Source organism: Notamacropus eugenii, chromosome 1 (assembly GCF_028372415.1).
Source record: "Notamacropus eugenii isolate mMacEug1 chromosome 1, mMacEug1.pri_v2, whole genome shotgun sequence".
Lineage (NCBI taxonomy): Eukaryota > Metazoa > Chordata > Mammalia > Diprotodontia > Macropodidae > Notamacropus > Notamacropus eugenii.
This window is the reverse complement of record NC_092872.1, coordinates 103669021-103686646: the sequence shown is the minus strand read 5'-3', so window position 1 is coordinate 103686646 and position 17626 is coordinate 103669021. Positions and strand designations below refer to the sequence as shown.

The window sequence follows — 17626 nt, the reverse complement described above, 5'->3', positions numbered from 1 at the left end:
TTTTCTTTTTTTCCTTATTTAGAAGCTTTAACCAGGTAACTTTCCTCTCACTAAGAGGACAGACATTCCATTTCTCAAACACCTTTTTAGTTGCTAGTTAATTGGTGTTTGAAATTTACATGCAATGGTTCCCTTATCAATTGATGCACTTTGCAGCAAATTTCACAGTAGGAGAGATGCTCAAAATGGACTCTTGAGTTTGGTCCTTTTGGCCATTGAACATTACATTCCAATTACAAAAGATGTCATTTAAAAAGAAATTAAGGGTAGTTTGACAACCATATAATTAATACAAAAGCAATATGTTTCTAATAAAATGTGCATTCTGGCTAAGTCAAATACTGATTAAATGATATCCTATATCATAATAGCTAACACTTCAGAGGTTTACGAAGCTGTTGACATATATTCTCTCATTTAATTCTCACAATAATCCCATGAGGTATTATCCCTAGAAGCTCTTCTTACTCCCATTTTATTATGGACGAGGACAGTGAGGCTCAGAGACCTTAAATAACTTGCTTAAGGTCATACAACTAAAAAATGTCTGAGTCAGGATTCACAGACCATGAAGTGGTATACTGTACTATTCACAAACCATAATGTACACTATCATTGTTATTATACTAAAAATATAATATTGCATAGTTTCAGTTATTGAAGTCAATCCCAAGAGGAAGGCTGCTGATTATGTGGAGAAGACATAATGTTTGTGTATCTGCTCTGAGGTGCTGATATTTTGAAAATGTTGATGTGTTCTTTGGCTATTGATACGCCTTGTTGTGGTGGTGAAATTGGGCTCTGGGAGTGTTTGTGATGGAGCATAGAACAGTCACTAAAAGAATGAAGTAGAACCTAAGCTTGTAACTATAGTTACTGGTATAGTTATTTGGATTGGGGCAGCCAGATGGTGCCAGATGGATAGATCACTGGATTTGGAGTCATGAAGATCTGAATTCAGATCTGTCATCAGACACTTACTAGCTGTATGACCCTGGGCAAGTCAATCCCTTTTTGCCTTAGTTCCTCATCTGTAAAATGGTGACACACTGGAGAAGGAAATGGCAAACCACTCAAGTATCTTTGCCAAGAAAACCCATGGACAAAATCCTTGGGGTCACGAAGAGTCAGATATGACTGAATGACTGAACAACATATTTGGATTAGATATTGAATACTGGAGAATGAATGTAAGTCTAACTGAGAACTTTTAGGATGCCCTGTATAAAAATGCAGTGAGCTGCCTTGGGAGGCACCATATTTCTCCCCTTGCCACAGAGGTCTGAGAGCTGAGGCTGGATGACCACCTATTAGGTATGTTGGTATTTGTTGTTGGTTGTTGTAGATGAAATTCTTATATAGGTACAGGTTGGAATAGATGGCCTCTGAAGCCCCTTCCAACTCTAAGATTCTGTGATTTTGTGACTTCCTTACCCTCATAAAGATTGCCTCTCTCAGCTCCTATCCATTGTTTCTAGTTCTGCCTTCTAGGATCAAACAGGGAAGAGCAAGTCTGAGCTTTCTTTCATTTGGCAATTTTCCAAATTCATATTGACAGCTCTTTCTGCTTGCCCCACCCCTAGTCTTGCAAGACTTCTTGTCTTAGGGCTAAATTCATCTTCAAATGGCAGCTCAAGCCCCTTCACCCTCCTCCTCATCCTCTTGCAGATCAGTTCATTAGAGTGCGTAAAGAAGGCTGGGCCTAGGCTTAGAGCTCTTCTCTGTGCACTCAGGTGGGTTTTCAGTGCCAAGTAGGGTCAGACAACCCCTGCTTGTGAGGCTGGTCAGAGAGGGTGTAGACTCTGGGTCTATCTCAGTTCTTGTAGAATGACAGCAGCATTTCAGAGACTGTGATGACAAGCCCTGGCAGCCACACACACACACACACACACACACACACACACACACACACACACACACACACACACAGATCTGATTGGCTCTGTTCTGACTCCTTAGGCATCTCCTTATGTGAAAAAGAGGAATGTCAACTGTCTATCTGGATGCGAACATACTCAGAGGCAAGGGAGAAAGGCTCATGAATGAATACATGTATGCGTCTCTGTCACCAGATGCTGGTAAAATGTGGGAAAGGGGAAGTTTCTTTCCTGGGCTTCTATTTTAAAAATACCTTTTAAATAATTGCTTGATAGACTATTCTCCCAGACAAGTCCCCATAGTTACAGTTATTATTATAATAACATTCTGAACTCTTCCCAGACAATGTCAACGTAAGTGAAGATGTGATGGAGATGTAATGTGACAATGAAGGATGAACTGTTTCTTTAAGAGTTCATGTTCTCAGCTCCTTTTTTGTTTTATGTAAAACTGAGTTGACTCCTCTAGGGACTCTGCCTTGCCTCTATTATTTTTACTCCTCAGTGGAAGCTTATTCCCCACTCCTCTAAAGAAAATGCAAAGAAATAAAATCTAGGCAAAGTAATAGAACCAGGGATGGGGAACCTGAGGTCTCTAGGCCACATTTGGCCTTCAGGTCCTTTTGACTGAATCCCCTTAATAAAGGTATTTGTTCTGTAAAACTTGAACTCAGTCAAAAGGCCATACCCAAGGACCTAGAAGGCTGCATGTGGCCTCAAAGCTACAGATGCCCTACCCCTGGAACCAAGGCAAAAATAATTGAGGAAAAACAAGATTTAGGGCAGAAAGTTTACTTTCTCCATTTGATCAGTGAGAAGGAAGTTTGCTTAAACACCATAACAAATGGCAAGCACTATTTTAAACCTGCACAGTAAATGACTAATGGTAATTTAAATGGGAAGATCTTTCCCATTCATTAATAGGCCCATGTGACCTGTTAAATCACATGGAAGTCCAAGTCACATGTAGGGGAAGGAGTTTGCTGAACAGGAAGAGGCAGAGCTAGAGCAGAGCTGAGGGGAAGTTAGTCATGAGAGTAGTAAGAGCTAGGAAGGATCCAGGCTGCTGGCTAAAGTGAGTGAAAGAGCTTGTTTGGGATTTTGTTTAATGGACCTGGTTTATGGGAAGGCTTGGGGATAGTGTTGTTCTCTGCATTGTTATTATGTATAGATTTTTGTTATTATGATGGATTTGGATTTCTGGTGTCTGAATAAATGTTTTAGGTCTGTCTTTCATGTGAAGAGTCTTGTATTTTGTGATTCAGAATTGTGCCTGCATATTCATGGCTGCAGTAGGCGCTGTGAATATCACGCTGGCACTACAATGACCTAACATGTACATTGAGTCTCATACATAATTAACATATGTATGTTGAATCCCATATATAATTAACCCATGTATGCTGAGTTCCATATGTAAATGGTGAGTCCCATTCAACTTAATACATGTATGTTGAGTCCCATATAGAAATTGTGCATGAATGAGTTTGCCTGTATCAAGTGCACACTCTCCAGATGACCAATCTCTAAGTGACGCTTGGGTAGTTCAGAGAATGCTGTTTGGGAAGATTTTCTTGAAAGAACACCACATGGCTTCCCTCTGCTCAGAAGTTCACCATCAGGTTTAACTCACCTACCCCAGTAGTGTGATCCCCTTTTGGACCTGTGTAGGACGTGGGTGTTTCTCCTCTCCTTCGATGCCAGCTGCTCCGGTTTCTTCTTTCTTGAGTAAATGTACATTCATCTTGCTCAAAAGTACACTCCCCTGGTGGGGGTGGAAGCATCTCTGCAAGAAAACAGCAGGATTGGTGACTGCTTCAGTCAATTTCCATAACTATGCATTCAAATGCCTACAGTATGAGATCTATATATAAGTGCAGCAAAATGATATTTCACGCACATGGCCAGGGAGTTCTTACATTTTCTTAACCAACATACCACTGCCTAGAAAGCAATGTCTTCCTTATATATGTGGTAGAGTGCTGTGCACTCTTCCCCCATACATGCACATTTATACATGTAAGCATTCACATCCCTTCATTTCTAATTCCAAGCACAGATGTGACTCACCAGTATCTGACTGGTGAGCTATGCTTACCACACTGTAACTCAGCACAATGCCTGCCACATAGTGCCTGATATAGAAATGTTCATTGGTGTTATTATTGCACATGCAAGCCCTTTAAGATGATGATAAAATGTAGTAACAAGTCCACACTAGAATACAGACTGAAAGAGGGTCAGATGAAGTGTTTCTCATGATCTGTCCTGGCCCATTTTCCATAGTTAGCTGGACTCTATCCCTTATGCACTGTCTGGGAATAGGAGATAATAATACAAACACCAAGAATCAGAGCTAGCATTTGTGTAGTGCTTTATGGTTTGCAAAGCACTTTATGAATATTATCTAATTTTGTTCTCCACAATTTACAATTGAGGAAGCTGAGGCAAGCACAGGTTAAGTGACTTATCTAGGGTCACACAACTGGTAAGTATCTGAGACTAAATCTGAATTTAGGCCTTCCTGACTTGGAGTAAAATACTGTATTTACCTCATGGCTAGGAGATAACTAGGAAAAGAAGACACTACAGAACATGACCAAGGTTGAGAGTACAGGAGGGGAAACGGATTGTAAAATACAATTCTGCTTGCTGGAAGACAAAGACTGGATGCTTTTCCTGCTGATGTCTTAGGATCTTCTTCTTTCTGACTGTAGTTAGATGCTTTCCCATAGCCAGATTTTGAGTATTTTATCCAAAACACATTCAGAATCTTTTCAAAATGCTGTGTGAATTTGGTATTCCCTTTTTTCCCCTAAGGTGCAGGCATTATTCACTTTGTCATAAATTGTATTTGGCTGATACAGGCCAATGGTCCTCATTGAAGAACATACTATTTTCATGCTCAATAGAAAGCCTAATATTCAGCTTGCTAAAATTACCTTTATTTGACTACTCCTAGGAATACTTATACAGTAGTTTCAATATCAATTAAGATAATTTTGAAAACTGAAATTTTATTATCATTATCATTACAGGTGACTGTGGACAATGATGTTGGGCCCTAGCTTCCTCAATAGTAAAAAAAGGGATTTTACACTTTCCAGCTTTAACTCTTTGATTAAAATCCCCCCAATAGAGGTAGAGATATGTATATGAGTAGAGAAACTTATAAGTATATATGTATATTAGCAAATAATACATAATTTTAAGAACGAGATCTCCGACTCCAAATTCAGTGTTTTTTATACTTATAGGATGGGCTCAGGCAGCAGTTCTTAACTTTTGTATTTGTGCTTGTACCATGCCAAGCGTGGTACCTGGCATATTTTAGTCACTCAGCAAGCATTTATTAAGTACTTACTATGTTCCAGGCATTATGCTAAGTCCTGGGGATACAAGGAAAGCATTTTGAGTCACTACTATACATTTCCTTTTATGTTTTTAGAAATATATAGTTGTGATTAAAAATATTTGGATAGTGATATGACCCAGACTATATGATTAGAAAAGGCTGTGGTTACATGGCAAACCTAGGGGATGATGATCTATGTCCTAGGCTGGTACCCACAACATATGAGAAAATGTACAAGAAGACCTCCATTGGGTGGCATCTAAGTGGAGGATCTGTGGAAGAATATGGAGGAGAAACTTAGTCTGTGCTGTCAGAGACCGTACTCTCATTGGTGAGATCCTGGATCCATCAAAGTATAACTCTGTTTTAATAATTTAGTGAATATAACAGTGTAAATGTCTCTTTTCATACAAGTTTAGAAATAGCACTGGCATAGGAATAGTATAATGAGTTTCTGAAAATAAATTAAGCTTCCCAGTGCTATTCTTAATACGGCCAAGAAAGAAAAGTGGAAGGGACAGAACAGAACTGTCTAGAGAATAAAAATGACCATAAGTCTTACCGTTAGACTGGCAGTTTCCCAGATGTACCGTTATATCATCCAGAGCTACAAGTCCACAGTCCCAAAAGCTTTTACACCAACTCATGAAAACAACCTGCAATTTACAAGCACAAGTACCCATGAATTCTGTTGTCTAAGATGCAGGAATTTGAGTAGCTGAAGGTTTGTTGATTTGTTTTTTGTTTTTTTTTTCTTACAGTATTAGGAGTGTTTAATCAAACTATAATGAACTCTTGATTGTCTGTTTTAAGTGGCATAGTAATAAGTGAGTGCCATTGATCTTTGACCCTGGAAGACATTTTTCTCCTTTCAAACATATTTACCTTCATAGTTATGCTTCAGATAGCTCTAATAGTTAAAGCAGTTTGTATTCATTATCACATACTACAGCGAAGTCCTCATTAGTACAAACATGAATCTCGTGAAGCGGTCACATCATTTGAATCTACATGACATATTTCCATTGGTAGGGAAAAGGCAACCGATGATTAAAAACGTATGACAGACAATCCACAAAGCAGCTGATCAAAAGTTAACTTTTCTGTGGGAATTTTTTCCAAGGATTTTTAGACAAATACTGTTGATTTTTGAAAAGCACATTCTCATACTTGTTTTATTCATCTTGTGTACACCCTCTCCTGGACCTTCCATCAGGGTACAGTCTCTTCTTCCAAAGATAAAAATCTGGGTCTAGAGATAGAACCTCTTGAATTAAAGCCCAAATGCAGTTATAATTTTGTCAGGATACACATTTTTATTGTTACAGGTGAATGCAAACTTATCTGTGTCACAATTTATTAAATTCATTATTCTGGAGAGAGAAGTGCCTTGGATTACATTACATTACATTAGGGAGTTTTTAAAGCCAATTTTTCACATGTAGGATGATGGAAAAGCACTCTCCAAAAATGAGTGAGGTGACAGTACATGTTCAATCCTATAAGTCATTCTCTGAATAAAAATAAAACAAAGAGAAAGGAAGAAACAACAGAATATAAAAATTGGTCCCATTACCACTTTCAGTCTTAAGTATAGCTTGCCTTTTCTGGTGGGTCCTTTTACCCGTCAATCATTAGGTCCTTTGGGACTTTGATGCTTAAAAAAAAATTGGGTGCTTGAAAAATTGGATGAATCTTTATAACTAAGAGTCAGCTTGCAATTACTAAAAAAATACAAAATTCTTAGACCAAGAGCTTAGGGAATCAAAGTTTCACCCAAGAGTTGCTTTTTTTGTTTTTTTTCCTCCTTTAAGGCTATGATTGAATTTTCTGCATTCAGTAATTTTAGACTACAAAGACAATTTGGGATTCTAATTATACATGATCTTGCTTCTTCAATATCTCCAAAAATATCAATTCACTGGTGTGGGGGTCCACTGCTTCCCCACCCCTATACCACATAAAAGTTTATTGAATCCCTGGAATTCCATGGAAAAACAGAGTTTCCTAAGTTATTGTGCCCATTAAAAACATTGTCAACTGGTGGTCACACTTTTGGTGATGCACTTCTCTGATCCAATCCTCAGATCACAGAACAGTCAATCAGATAATAAGCACTTAACAAAAGACTACCATGTGCCGCAAACTGTGCTAAGCACAGGGGATGCAAAAAGACACAAAAAATAATCCTTGCTCTCAAGGAGTTCACAGTCTAATGGTAGAGACAACAAGCAAAGAAATGTACATAAACAAGCTATATAAAGGATAAAAAGCAAATCTTCCTATGGAAGATGGTATTTTAGCTAGGACTTGAAGGAAGCCAGGGGGGCCAGAGATGAAGAGGGAAAGTATTTCCAGAAGACAGGACAGGCGAAGAAAGTGCCCAGAGTCAAGTAATGGAGTGTCTCGTTCATGAAAGAGCAAGGAGGCCAGTGTCACCAGACTGAAGAGTGTGTGATGGAGTAAAGGTGGTGGTGGTGGTGGTGAAAGGTTGGCTATGAAGAGCTTTGAATGCCAAACAGTGGATTTTGTATTTGATACTGGAAGTGGTAGGAAGAGACTGGAATTTATTAGGTAGGAGTTGTGTGTGTGCATGTCTGTGTGTATGTACATACATATGCATATGTGTATGAATGTGCGTGTGTGAGAAAGAGTGAAAGAGAGAGAGAGAGAGAGAGAGAGAGAGAGAGATTGAGATCGTCAGACAATGCAGATGTGGATGCAGAAAATTTCCCCAGAATCATTCTCAAAACCTTTTTCTTTTGATGGAACCATTTCCATTCTTCTGGCACAGCCTTCAGGAACACAGGGTTAATTCCATGCCATGTTGAGGTAGCATAAGAACATATAACGAAGAAGAAGAAGAAGAAGAAGAAGAAGAAGAAGAAGAAGAAGAAGAAGAAGAAGAAGAAGATGATGATGATGATAGTTTAGCATTTATATAGGACTTTGTGATTTTCAAAGCACTTTACTTATGTTTACTTATATTATCTTATTTGTAAGATACTCTGTGAGGTAGGTACTGCTATTGTCCCTATTTTACAGAGAAAATTGAGCTGCCTTTAGAAGGAATTTAATATCTAGCCACAATTGTTAGTATTCCTATTTTAATCAGCATATACATTTATTGAGCAGTAGCACAGTGTAGCAAATTAGAGGTCAGAAAGAGCCATCTCTGTCATATATTGGCTGTGTGACCTTGGATGAGTAACTTAACCTCTCGATGCCAAAGACAACTCTATAAGACTAAGTTGCAGAGAAAGCACTGATTTATATAAGTAGAATTGTCACATCAAGAGTTCCCCACACCAATGAAATCAATCACAAATTTGGTCCTACCCATACATTCTTCATTGTTAAAGACTGAGTAAAATTTTTCTGGGCTATAACTTCTTACTAAATTAATGATTATACAAAATGACAGTTTCAAAAGCATCATTTGTGCATGCTAAATCCAGTTGTAACTTAAATTGTGTTGTCTGAAAACTATTGACCTAGGCTTAGTTGTGGAGGCTTTCTAATGGAACTACATCATGGCTCATGATATCTCCCAGGTTTTTTCCTTTGAGAACATAATAGTCTGACTCATTTTAGTTCACCCCGAGGTATCAAACTCTACTTATGCAAGCAATCCATCGTTTTCAACCCAGGTATTTAGACATAAAATATTTGTTTAGAATATTGAACATAGGACCAGCATCCCAATTCTTTTAGTGATGCATAATTGTAGATTTTAAGCCAAAGACACTGAGCTTCAGTGACTTAATACTTGTATGTCTTTGGGCAAATCACATCTTCTGTGGGTCTTGGTTTCTCAAAAAATGAGGGAATTGGAAAAGATAACATTTATAATGCCCCTTTCAACTCACAGTCTGTGATCCTTTAAAGCACTGGAAATAATCTGATCCCTGCCCAGGTGAGTTTTTACCATTTTCCATACATAATGTTGAGGTTTTAGTCTCCAGTACTCACAATAACACTTGAAAAAGTATAGGGGGAACAAATCTGAGTAGCTTGGGTAGTTTGGTGTAAACTGGCTTTATCCTGACTTGACCTTTGCCACCATTTTTAACTTTGGAATCTTGCCCCTGCTGCCACTTCTAGATCTATAGATCCAGGAGGATTTCAGCATAGCCTTACAGTTCTTGGTCCTGGCTTGGGACACTTCTGGATACTCGGTCACCACTTAGCTGATTTGATGCTTCTCACCGTCATGGTTGTCTCTTCTTCCTCCTGCCTCATTGTTCTTTCTTTCTCCTTGAAGTCCCTAGGCAGTACTCTTTTCCTATGAGTCTTTGGCCCATGGAATTCAGGGAACTGCACATCTTCCCTAATACTGTCATATGTGGTACTTCTGTGCTTTTGGTCTTTAGCCTTTGTTTTCAGCAGCTAGGCAGCACAATAGATAGTGTACAAAATATGGAACCAGGAAGACTTGAGTTCAAATTCTGCTCAGACACATTAAACTATGTGACCTTGGACAAGTCACTTAATTTCTCTGTGCCTCAGTTTCCTCATCTGTAAAATAAGACCCACTTTATAGGAATACTGTAATGATCCAACGAGTTAGCATGTAAAGTGCTTTGTAAAGCCATTTAAATGCCCACTATTATTATTACTATTGTTATTAGTCTGTACATGCCCCTTGAAAAGGGATGGGGATAGTGACAGAAAGAAATATTCTACCATCTGTCAATTCTCACACTTGTCTGCTACATATTAGACTTCACCATTAGCGACTATTGATGAAGCCCCCTTTCCTTTAGTCTTATAGCTTTCTTAAGCTCTTGGCTCAAGCACTTCTGAATGATATTATCCATAAGGAAACTCTTTGTTATATAGATTCCTCAATTTGTAACATGTCCATTTATAAAACAAACAAAAAACCATACCACACACACATACACAAAGAGCAACCCTGTGTTCTCAGGAATCTGATGGCAGAAAAGTAGAGATGTCCTCAGCATGGTGGACACAAACAGCAACTGGGCAAACAAGATGTTCTACCACTCATTGTCTTCCAGTTCTTTCCTCATTCTATTTAGGCATTGCCAACGAATCTTCAAGTTGACCAAACTAAATACAAGGAAATGGCAGGATGTCACAAGCACACCACCAGGCCAAAAGGTGTGACTTATCTGTATACGCTCAAACAAGTCTATTATTAATGATTCTGTCTAAAGTATAATCAATACATTAATTCAATCATAGACCACTTTCAAACTGTGGCTATGGGCCTTAAATTAAAGAGTAGTCTGCTGGCGTTGCATCTTTTTGACACTGAATGCCATTCAAAGATGTATAAACAAAATTAGCTTGTTTAATTTTAATAAAAACTCCACCCCTGCCTACCTCTTTGCAGTTTGGTGCTAGTGATGCCATTTACCTCCATCTTTGGAGGGCCTCCTTTTTGCATTACATAGTAGCTTGAGGTGGCAAATAATTTGAAACTTTGTCCTCAGGTTCTAGAATATCAGGGTAGTTTTCCTTGATAATTTCATGAAAGATGATGTCTAGGCTTTTTTTTGATCATGGCTTTCAGGTAGTCCCATAATTTTTAAATTGTCTGTCCTGGATCTATTTTCCAGGTCATTTGTTTTTCCAATTAGATGTTTCACATTGTCTGCTATTTTTTCATTCCTTTGGTTTTGTTTTATAATTTCTTGATTTTTCATAGTCATTAGCTTCCATCTGCTCCATTCTAATCTTTAAGGAATTATTTTCTTCAGTGAGCTTTTGGATCTCCTTTTCCATCTAGCCAGTTCTGCTCTTCAGGGCATTCTTCTCCCCACTGGCTTTTTGGATCTCTTTGGCCATTTGGGCTAGTCTGCTTTTTACAGTGTTATTTTCTTCAGCATTTTTTGGGATCCCCTTTAACAAGAAGTTGACTCGTTCTTCATGATTTTCTTGCATTACTCTCATTTCTCTTCCCAATTTTTGTTCTCCTCTTACTTGATTTCCAAAATCCTTTTGGAGCTCTTCCATGGCCTGAAACCAATTCATAGTGTTCTTGGAGGCTTTGGATGGAGGAGCTTTGACTTTGTTTTCTTCTGTTTGCATGCTTTGGTCTTCCCTGTCACCAAAGTAAGATTCAAGAGTCTGATTCTTTTTCTGTTTTTGCTCATTTCTCCAGCCATTTACTTGACTTTTGAGCTCTTTGTCAAGGTAGTTCTCTGCTTCCAGTGGGGGTGGGGGAGGGTGTACTGTCAGCTGCTTGATCCCCCACAATCTGTGGGCTTAGAGCTCCAGAAACAGTGACTACACAGCTGCCCCTCCTTCTGCTGAGGCTGCCTCGTGGCTTCCTCCACCTCCTTCCCCCTCAGGCTGGGGGAGGACCACTCCACCCTCCTACACTGGTCCCACAGGCTTTTCCCACTGACCTTCCAATTTATCCTCAGTGTTTTGGGGTCATGAAGTCTGGAAACTAGTGCAGGTGTGAGAGATTCAGTCTCCCCAAGGCCTGCTCAGGTCCTGTCTGTGCCGGTGTGGCCTGCACTGGACTGCACTCTGCTCCCAGTGTGGTGCAATAGAACTTCTTGGCAACCTTCCAGGCTGTCTTGGGCTGGAGATTTGCTTCATTCAGTCATTCTGTGGGTTCTGCAGCTCCAGAATTTGTTTAGAGCCATTTTTTACAGGTATTTGGCTGGGTTTGGCAGGAGTATTCTAGAAAGTGTGTGCTGTTACTCTGCCATCTTAGCTCTACCCCCCTAAACTAAAACTGATTAGTTTGAGTGGCTCTGCCTCCTTCTTTATCTATACTCCTTAATGTGGTTGACAGTTGTAATGGGAAAAAAAAGACAAAAAAAACATGCAAAAGACTTGGAACCAGAGCGGGAAAGGAATAAGAGCAAAATAAACTCAAATAATTTACAAACTCAAGACTGTCCCCTAGACAGTTGTTTATTTTTTGCCAAGTTTCATGCCTTAGTTGATGGCAAATCCCAACTTTGTATTTTCCTAATCTACTTGTTTCTAAGGAAGGCAGTGTGATGTAGTAGACAAAGTGCTGTGTTTGGAGTCAGGAAGACCTGCATTGAAATTTCATCTTAGGATCTTCTCTGATATTCAGGAAACTAAGATTTACCTGCTTATCAGCTAAAATAAATTCCCTGAAGAAAAATAGGAGGGAACCACATGGGCTTTAGAGGTCATTATATTACCTTCAAGCTTAAAATGAGCTAATAATTATAAACACGGTATTAACAAATTGAGAGGAAGCTAGTTGGTACAGGGGATCAGACACAGAACTTGGAACCAGAAAGACCTGTGTTTAAATCCTGTTTCAGACACTTAGCATTGTAAGACCTTGGAAAAGTCATTTAGCTTCTCTCAGCCTTAGTTTCCTCATCTATAAAATGGTGACAATAATAGCATCTTCACAGAAATGTTATGAGGAACAAATGAAATAACATATATAAAGTGCTTTGTGAATCTTTAAGTACTGTATGAGCTGTTATTATTATCAAAAGAGAATCAAATGTTTTTTAGTATTATTCTTTTTGCTCTCTTTTAGAAAGAGGATAATCTATTCTCTGGAAATAATGTTTTGGTAGCATCTTGCACAAAAGAACTGACCACATGTTTTAAGAACTGATTATTTCCAGAGGGGTGTGTGTATGTGAGGGTGTGTAGAAGAGACATGATAAGTCTATGTTGCAACCCATCAATAAGATTTCAGTTGCATCCACTGAGGAACCCAGGCTGTGATTATTTTACTGATACCATTCAAAGCCACTTTTTTCTGAGAGCATCTGGTGGGTGGCGTAATCAGCAGCTGATTTTCTCTTACCCAACACAATCACCTCTTTTTTCCATGCTGAAATTCAATACCAAAAGCTTAGAAACAAACAACAGCAAAGCCCAAATGCCTGACTTCATCATGGTTTAGTAGGAAGAGGTCTCGACTAAAGTAAAAACTTAACTAAGCTCATTACTACTCATGATCTGCAATTACTTGACCTCCCTGGCTCTCAATTTTCTTACTGTAAAATGAGGAAGTAGGACTAAATCAGGGGTGTTTAATCTCAGGACTGTAAATGGTTTTTTAAAAAAAATATTTTGATAATGATTTAAGATAAATGGTTTCTTTATAATCTTTTAATGTGTTTTATTTTATGCATTTAAAAACATTATTCTTAGAAAGGATCCATAGATTTCACCAGACTGCCAAAGGGGTCCACAAACTAAAAAAAAGTTTATTAATCACTCTTGGACAAGATGATATCTAGAGTTCCTTTCCAACTCTAAATCCTTTAATCCTATGATAAGATCCTGTAAAATCTCCCCGCTATTGAAGACCTGCCCAACACACTAGGAGAAAGGGTCTTTTTGGTACAATTCCAAATTTTCAGACAGCTACAAATGATATAACCACAAATCTATTGTTTGGCAGCTCAACTGGATTTTTAAATACTTTTCAAAGTGAGCTTAAGGATCCCTTAAACATTGTTGATAAATAGTTTGCTTTCTGGCTGGGTTACGAATGCTTCATAACCAGTGTCCCCAGTTAGGTTTCACTGTACAGGCTGAGCAACTGTTTTTCACCATCTAGGCATCAGTATGAAGGGAAAGTTTTCAGAAAAGATCATCAGTTTTCAGATAGGAATATTCCAAACCATGTGCCAATAATACCAGAAAGTGCAGAGGTTCACAAAACAAACAATGTTAAGCACCTGAATCCCTTGCCAATTTACCAAAGAGTTTGATTCTGAGTTAATTTTTAGTCCTCCTCCCAATGAGGTTACACATCTTTTGAAAACACATGCTCAGGAAAGAACTTGGCTCCATTGGCTAAAGACTTCAGAGGATAATTCTTTAGGAAATTACTATAATCCATCCAGTAAAAAAGTTCAGTGTCCTGTAATTAAGACATTATTGACACAAACAGTTGCAGCCTATACCATCCATCTTGAGAACATTCACTGAACTATTTAACCATAAGGTAAATGAAGACAAAATGATACCATAAAAGAGAACAAAATACAAGAACCCAGTATTTACAGTTATAGAGCTTGTGTTTTCATGAAACTAATGCTAGGAAGAGTAGAAGGTACACTTAGAAGAGAAAGCTCAAGTTTTTCCAAGTTCTCAATGGCAAGGACGTATTTTTAGAAGTGGTGGCTAAATTGTAATAATACACCTTTACAAATGTATATTTGGTTTCTGAATAACGCGGAAAGCAATTTGAGGATTTGTTTTAAAAATAGATCTTTAGCTGACCAGTGCTTCATTTAGTTACGCCTTTCCTTTTTTCATAGGTGCATCTGGTTTAGTTCATTCAACATTTGGCTTTGAAAAGCAACAAAAATTGATGAGCTTCCAGCATTTCCTAGTGTGAAATCTTCTCTACTAGTATTCTTCCAAGTTTTGGGTTAGAGGGGTCTTGATGATATTCTACAGGTCTGTAAGCTGAATTTTCCATTGCAATTTAGTGGTGGTTCCTTATTCCCGAGTAAAGTATAAGTTTTATCATTGTATAAACCAATTCTCTTGACTCATTTGGGTAGCCAGCATTCCCTTCAGTAGCTGTAGTGGATGGGAAGGCTGATGTTCCAATGAATCTCATGATCTAACATTCTATAGAATCAAGAGAGCTGGAATTGATGAGGAATAATCTACTTTGAATTACATTTCAGAAAATGTTGTTGAAGAATTTAGGTTCTCACATCATTCATTCATTTGTTCAATAACCACTTATTAAATATTCTATTACATGCCAGGTACTTTTCTAGGCACTGGGGCTGCAGAGGAAAAAAAAAATGAAATAATCCATGCACTCAAAGAGTTCAAATTCTATTAGGCAAAAACAACATATACACATATGTAAATAAAAAATATACGGAAAATAAATGAAAAGTAATTCTGGGGAGGGCACTAACATCTGGGGTGATTAGAAATAACTTATGTAGGAGGTAACACTTTAGCTAAGCTTTGAAGGAAGTCAGGGATTCTAAGGCATTTATAATAGGCACTTCCACTTTCTCTTGTCTCACTCTCTTCTCAGCCCCTTGCAATCTGGCAATCTGGCATCCAAACATCATTCTACCAAAACTGCACTATCCAAAGTTATCAATGATCTCTCAGTAGTCAAATGCAATGGTCTTTTCTCAGTCATCATTCTCCTTGACCTCTCTACAGGCTTTTGGCACTTTGATTACCCTCTCTCTACTCCTTTCTTTTTAAGTTTTCAGGACACTACTTTTTACTGTTTTTCCTCTTTCTTACATGACCCACTCTACTTTGACAGATTCTCATCCAGATGATGCCCTCTAATTGCAGTTGTCCCACAGAGTTCTGTGCTGGGCCTTCATCTATTACTGCCTCTCTACTACTTTACTTGGTGATCTCATCAGTTCCCATGGATTTAATTAGCATCTCAAGGCTGATGATTGTCAAATCTAACAATCCTACCCCAACTTCTCTAATGATCTTCAATTTTTCATTTATAACTGCCTTTCAGATATCTTGAAATAGATAACCAGTAGAAATCTTAAACAATATATCCAAAACAAGACTCATTATCTTTTCCCCTAAACCCTCACCACACCCACCTTCCCTGTTGCTAGCCAAGGCAACCCCAACTTCCCAGTTGGGAAGGCTTGCAACCTAAGATTCATCCTGGTCTCCTCATTTTCTTTCACTCCCCTCTGCCCTCATCATATCCAAGTTATTGCTAAGACCTGTTGATTTTACCTGTGCAACATCTCTCCAATATGTCCATTTCTCTCTTTTGATACTGTCATAATGCTGGTGCAGACCTTCATCACCTCATGTCTAGACTGTTGCTGGTGGGTCTGCTTCAAGTATCTCCCCACTCCCATCCATACTCCATTCAGCCACTACAGTGATTTTTCTAAAGTATAGGCCCCTCCATGTTATCCTCCTATTCAATAAACTTCAGTGGCTCCCTACTGCCTCCTAGATCAACTACAAAAATTTCTGTTTGGCATTCAAAGCTCTTCATAACCTAGCCCTCTCCTACTTCTTGTACTTTACCCCTCCCTTCCCCATCAGTTACCATTTGATCCAGTGACACTGGCTTCCTGACAATTTTACAAATAAGACATCTATCTTTTGTGTTTTTTTAACCTGTTATTAAGGGCATCTCTAAGATAGCCTTGCTGCATTCTCTTGTTCTGTAGTGTTTAGTCACATAATTCAGAATGAAATTGTCTTCAGATGAAGTCTTTCATGATAGCCCAAGCTGGCAACAATTTTTACCTTCCAGACTTCGTATAGAATTTATTTTGCTCCTCTCTAAGACAAGCATACTACATTATTGTGTATTAGTGTTATCTGTCTATGTCACATCTTGCTACACCATCAGTACCTTGAGGGCAGTGATCATAGTAAGAGCTAGCAAGGAGAACTGAGGCTCTCTAATCCAACTTCCTCATTTTATAGGTGAGGAAACTGAGGCTAACAAGGTTAAGTGACTTGCCTGTGGTTATACGATAATTAGAATTATTCATTTATAGCTATCCTGGAGAAAAGAGAGTATGTAGTATGTACAGTAATATGAAAGAAGATCTTCCCTTCCTACTTCAGTGCTCTGCACCCAGTAGATGTTTAAGAAATATTTCTTGAGTTGTATTTAAACAATGGATCCCTGAAGGCAAGGTAGAGCAGGCAACCATTTATGCTACCCATGCCTAATTCTAACTCTTATTATTTCCCCAGGAAAATTATTATTGAACTAGAAAAAGAAGCTGGGGAAAGAAGTCTGACAACTGAGATATAGCCCAAGGGATAAATACTAGAAGAGGGTGTGGGCCAGGGCCATGGTAACACTGATACAGAGGAGGGAGGAGGAGGCACATCTGGCATGCTGCCACCATAAAAGAATGCCTTCTTAAGCAAGGAAGTTGCATAAGACCAATCATAATTTTACTAATACTTGTAACTCCCCTTTGTCATGTGCTCTCCTTTATTTATGCTTGATTTTAGTCTCCTGCTTTGAACTCCATTCTTCCAATTGGTGCTGGTGTTCTTGATAGATTTTGATATACCCTGGTGTAGCCTTTGCTTTATTTTCTTTCCTATCACTTTCATATCATAACACATATTCCCTCTTCTCCAGGTTGCAAAAGAATACTTCCAATTATTCTATGACCATGAACAAGTCACTTAACTTCTTTAGCCTCAGTTTCCTCAACTGTAAAATGAGAGTTGGATTAGAGGGCCTCAGTGCTCTTTTTCTGGCTCTTACTCTATCACTCTAAGGCCTCCATGCTTCATCCCAACCAAGTTCTTACAATATGCCCTGCAGCTGTTACACTCCATGCGTTGGGGGAGTCAGGCCATTCATCTTTGGAATTCTCACACTCTGGCTGTCCTGATTGGTGATAGCCTTCCATATCTAGCTGACCTTAGGCCTGATCATGTGTCCATCTCC

General features: G+C 38.6%; 1 protein-coding gene across 2 annotated transcripts in view; it reads right to left on the bottom strand.

The window, feature by feature from the left end:
- Nucleotides 1-17626, bottom strand: part of MAMDC2 (MAM domain containing 2) — a 213316-nt gene that overhangs the window by 31065 nt on the left and 164625 nt on the right. The window contains exons 10-11 of one of the 2 annotated variants that reach the window (XR_011967488.1): nucleotides 5795-5888; nucleotides 3515-3663 (exon numbers count right to left, since the gene is read on the bottom strand). Coding sequence is in view for 1 of the 2 variants with exons in the window: in XM_072611349.1 (XP_072467450.1) it covers nucleotides 3511-3663; nucleotides 5795-5888 (247 nt within the window). In the remaining variant the exon portion in view is untranslated. Of the gene's footprint in view, nucleotides 1-3510; nucleotides 3664-5794; nucleotides 5889-17626 lie in introns of both variants that reach the window. The other variant, XM_072611349.1, reaches the window with a different exon arrangement.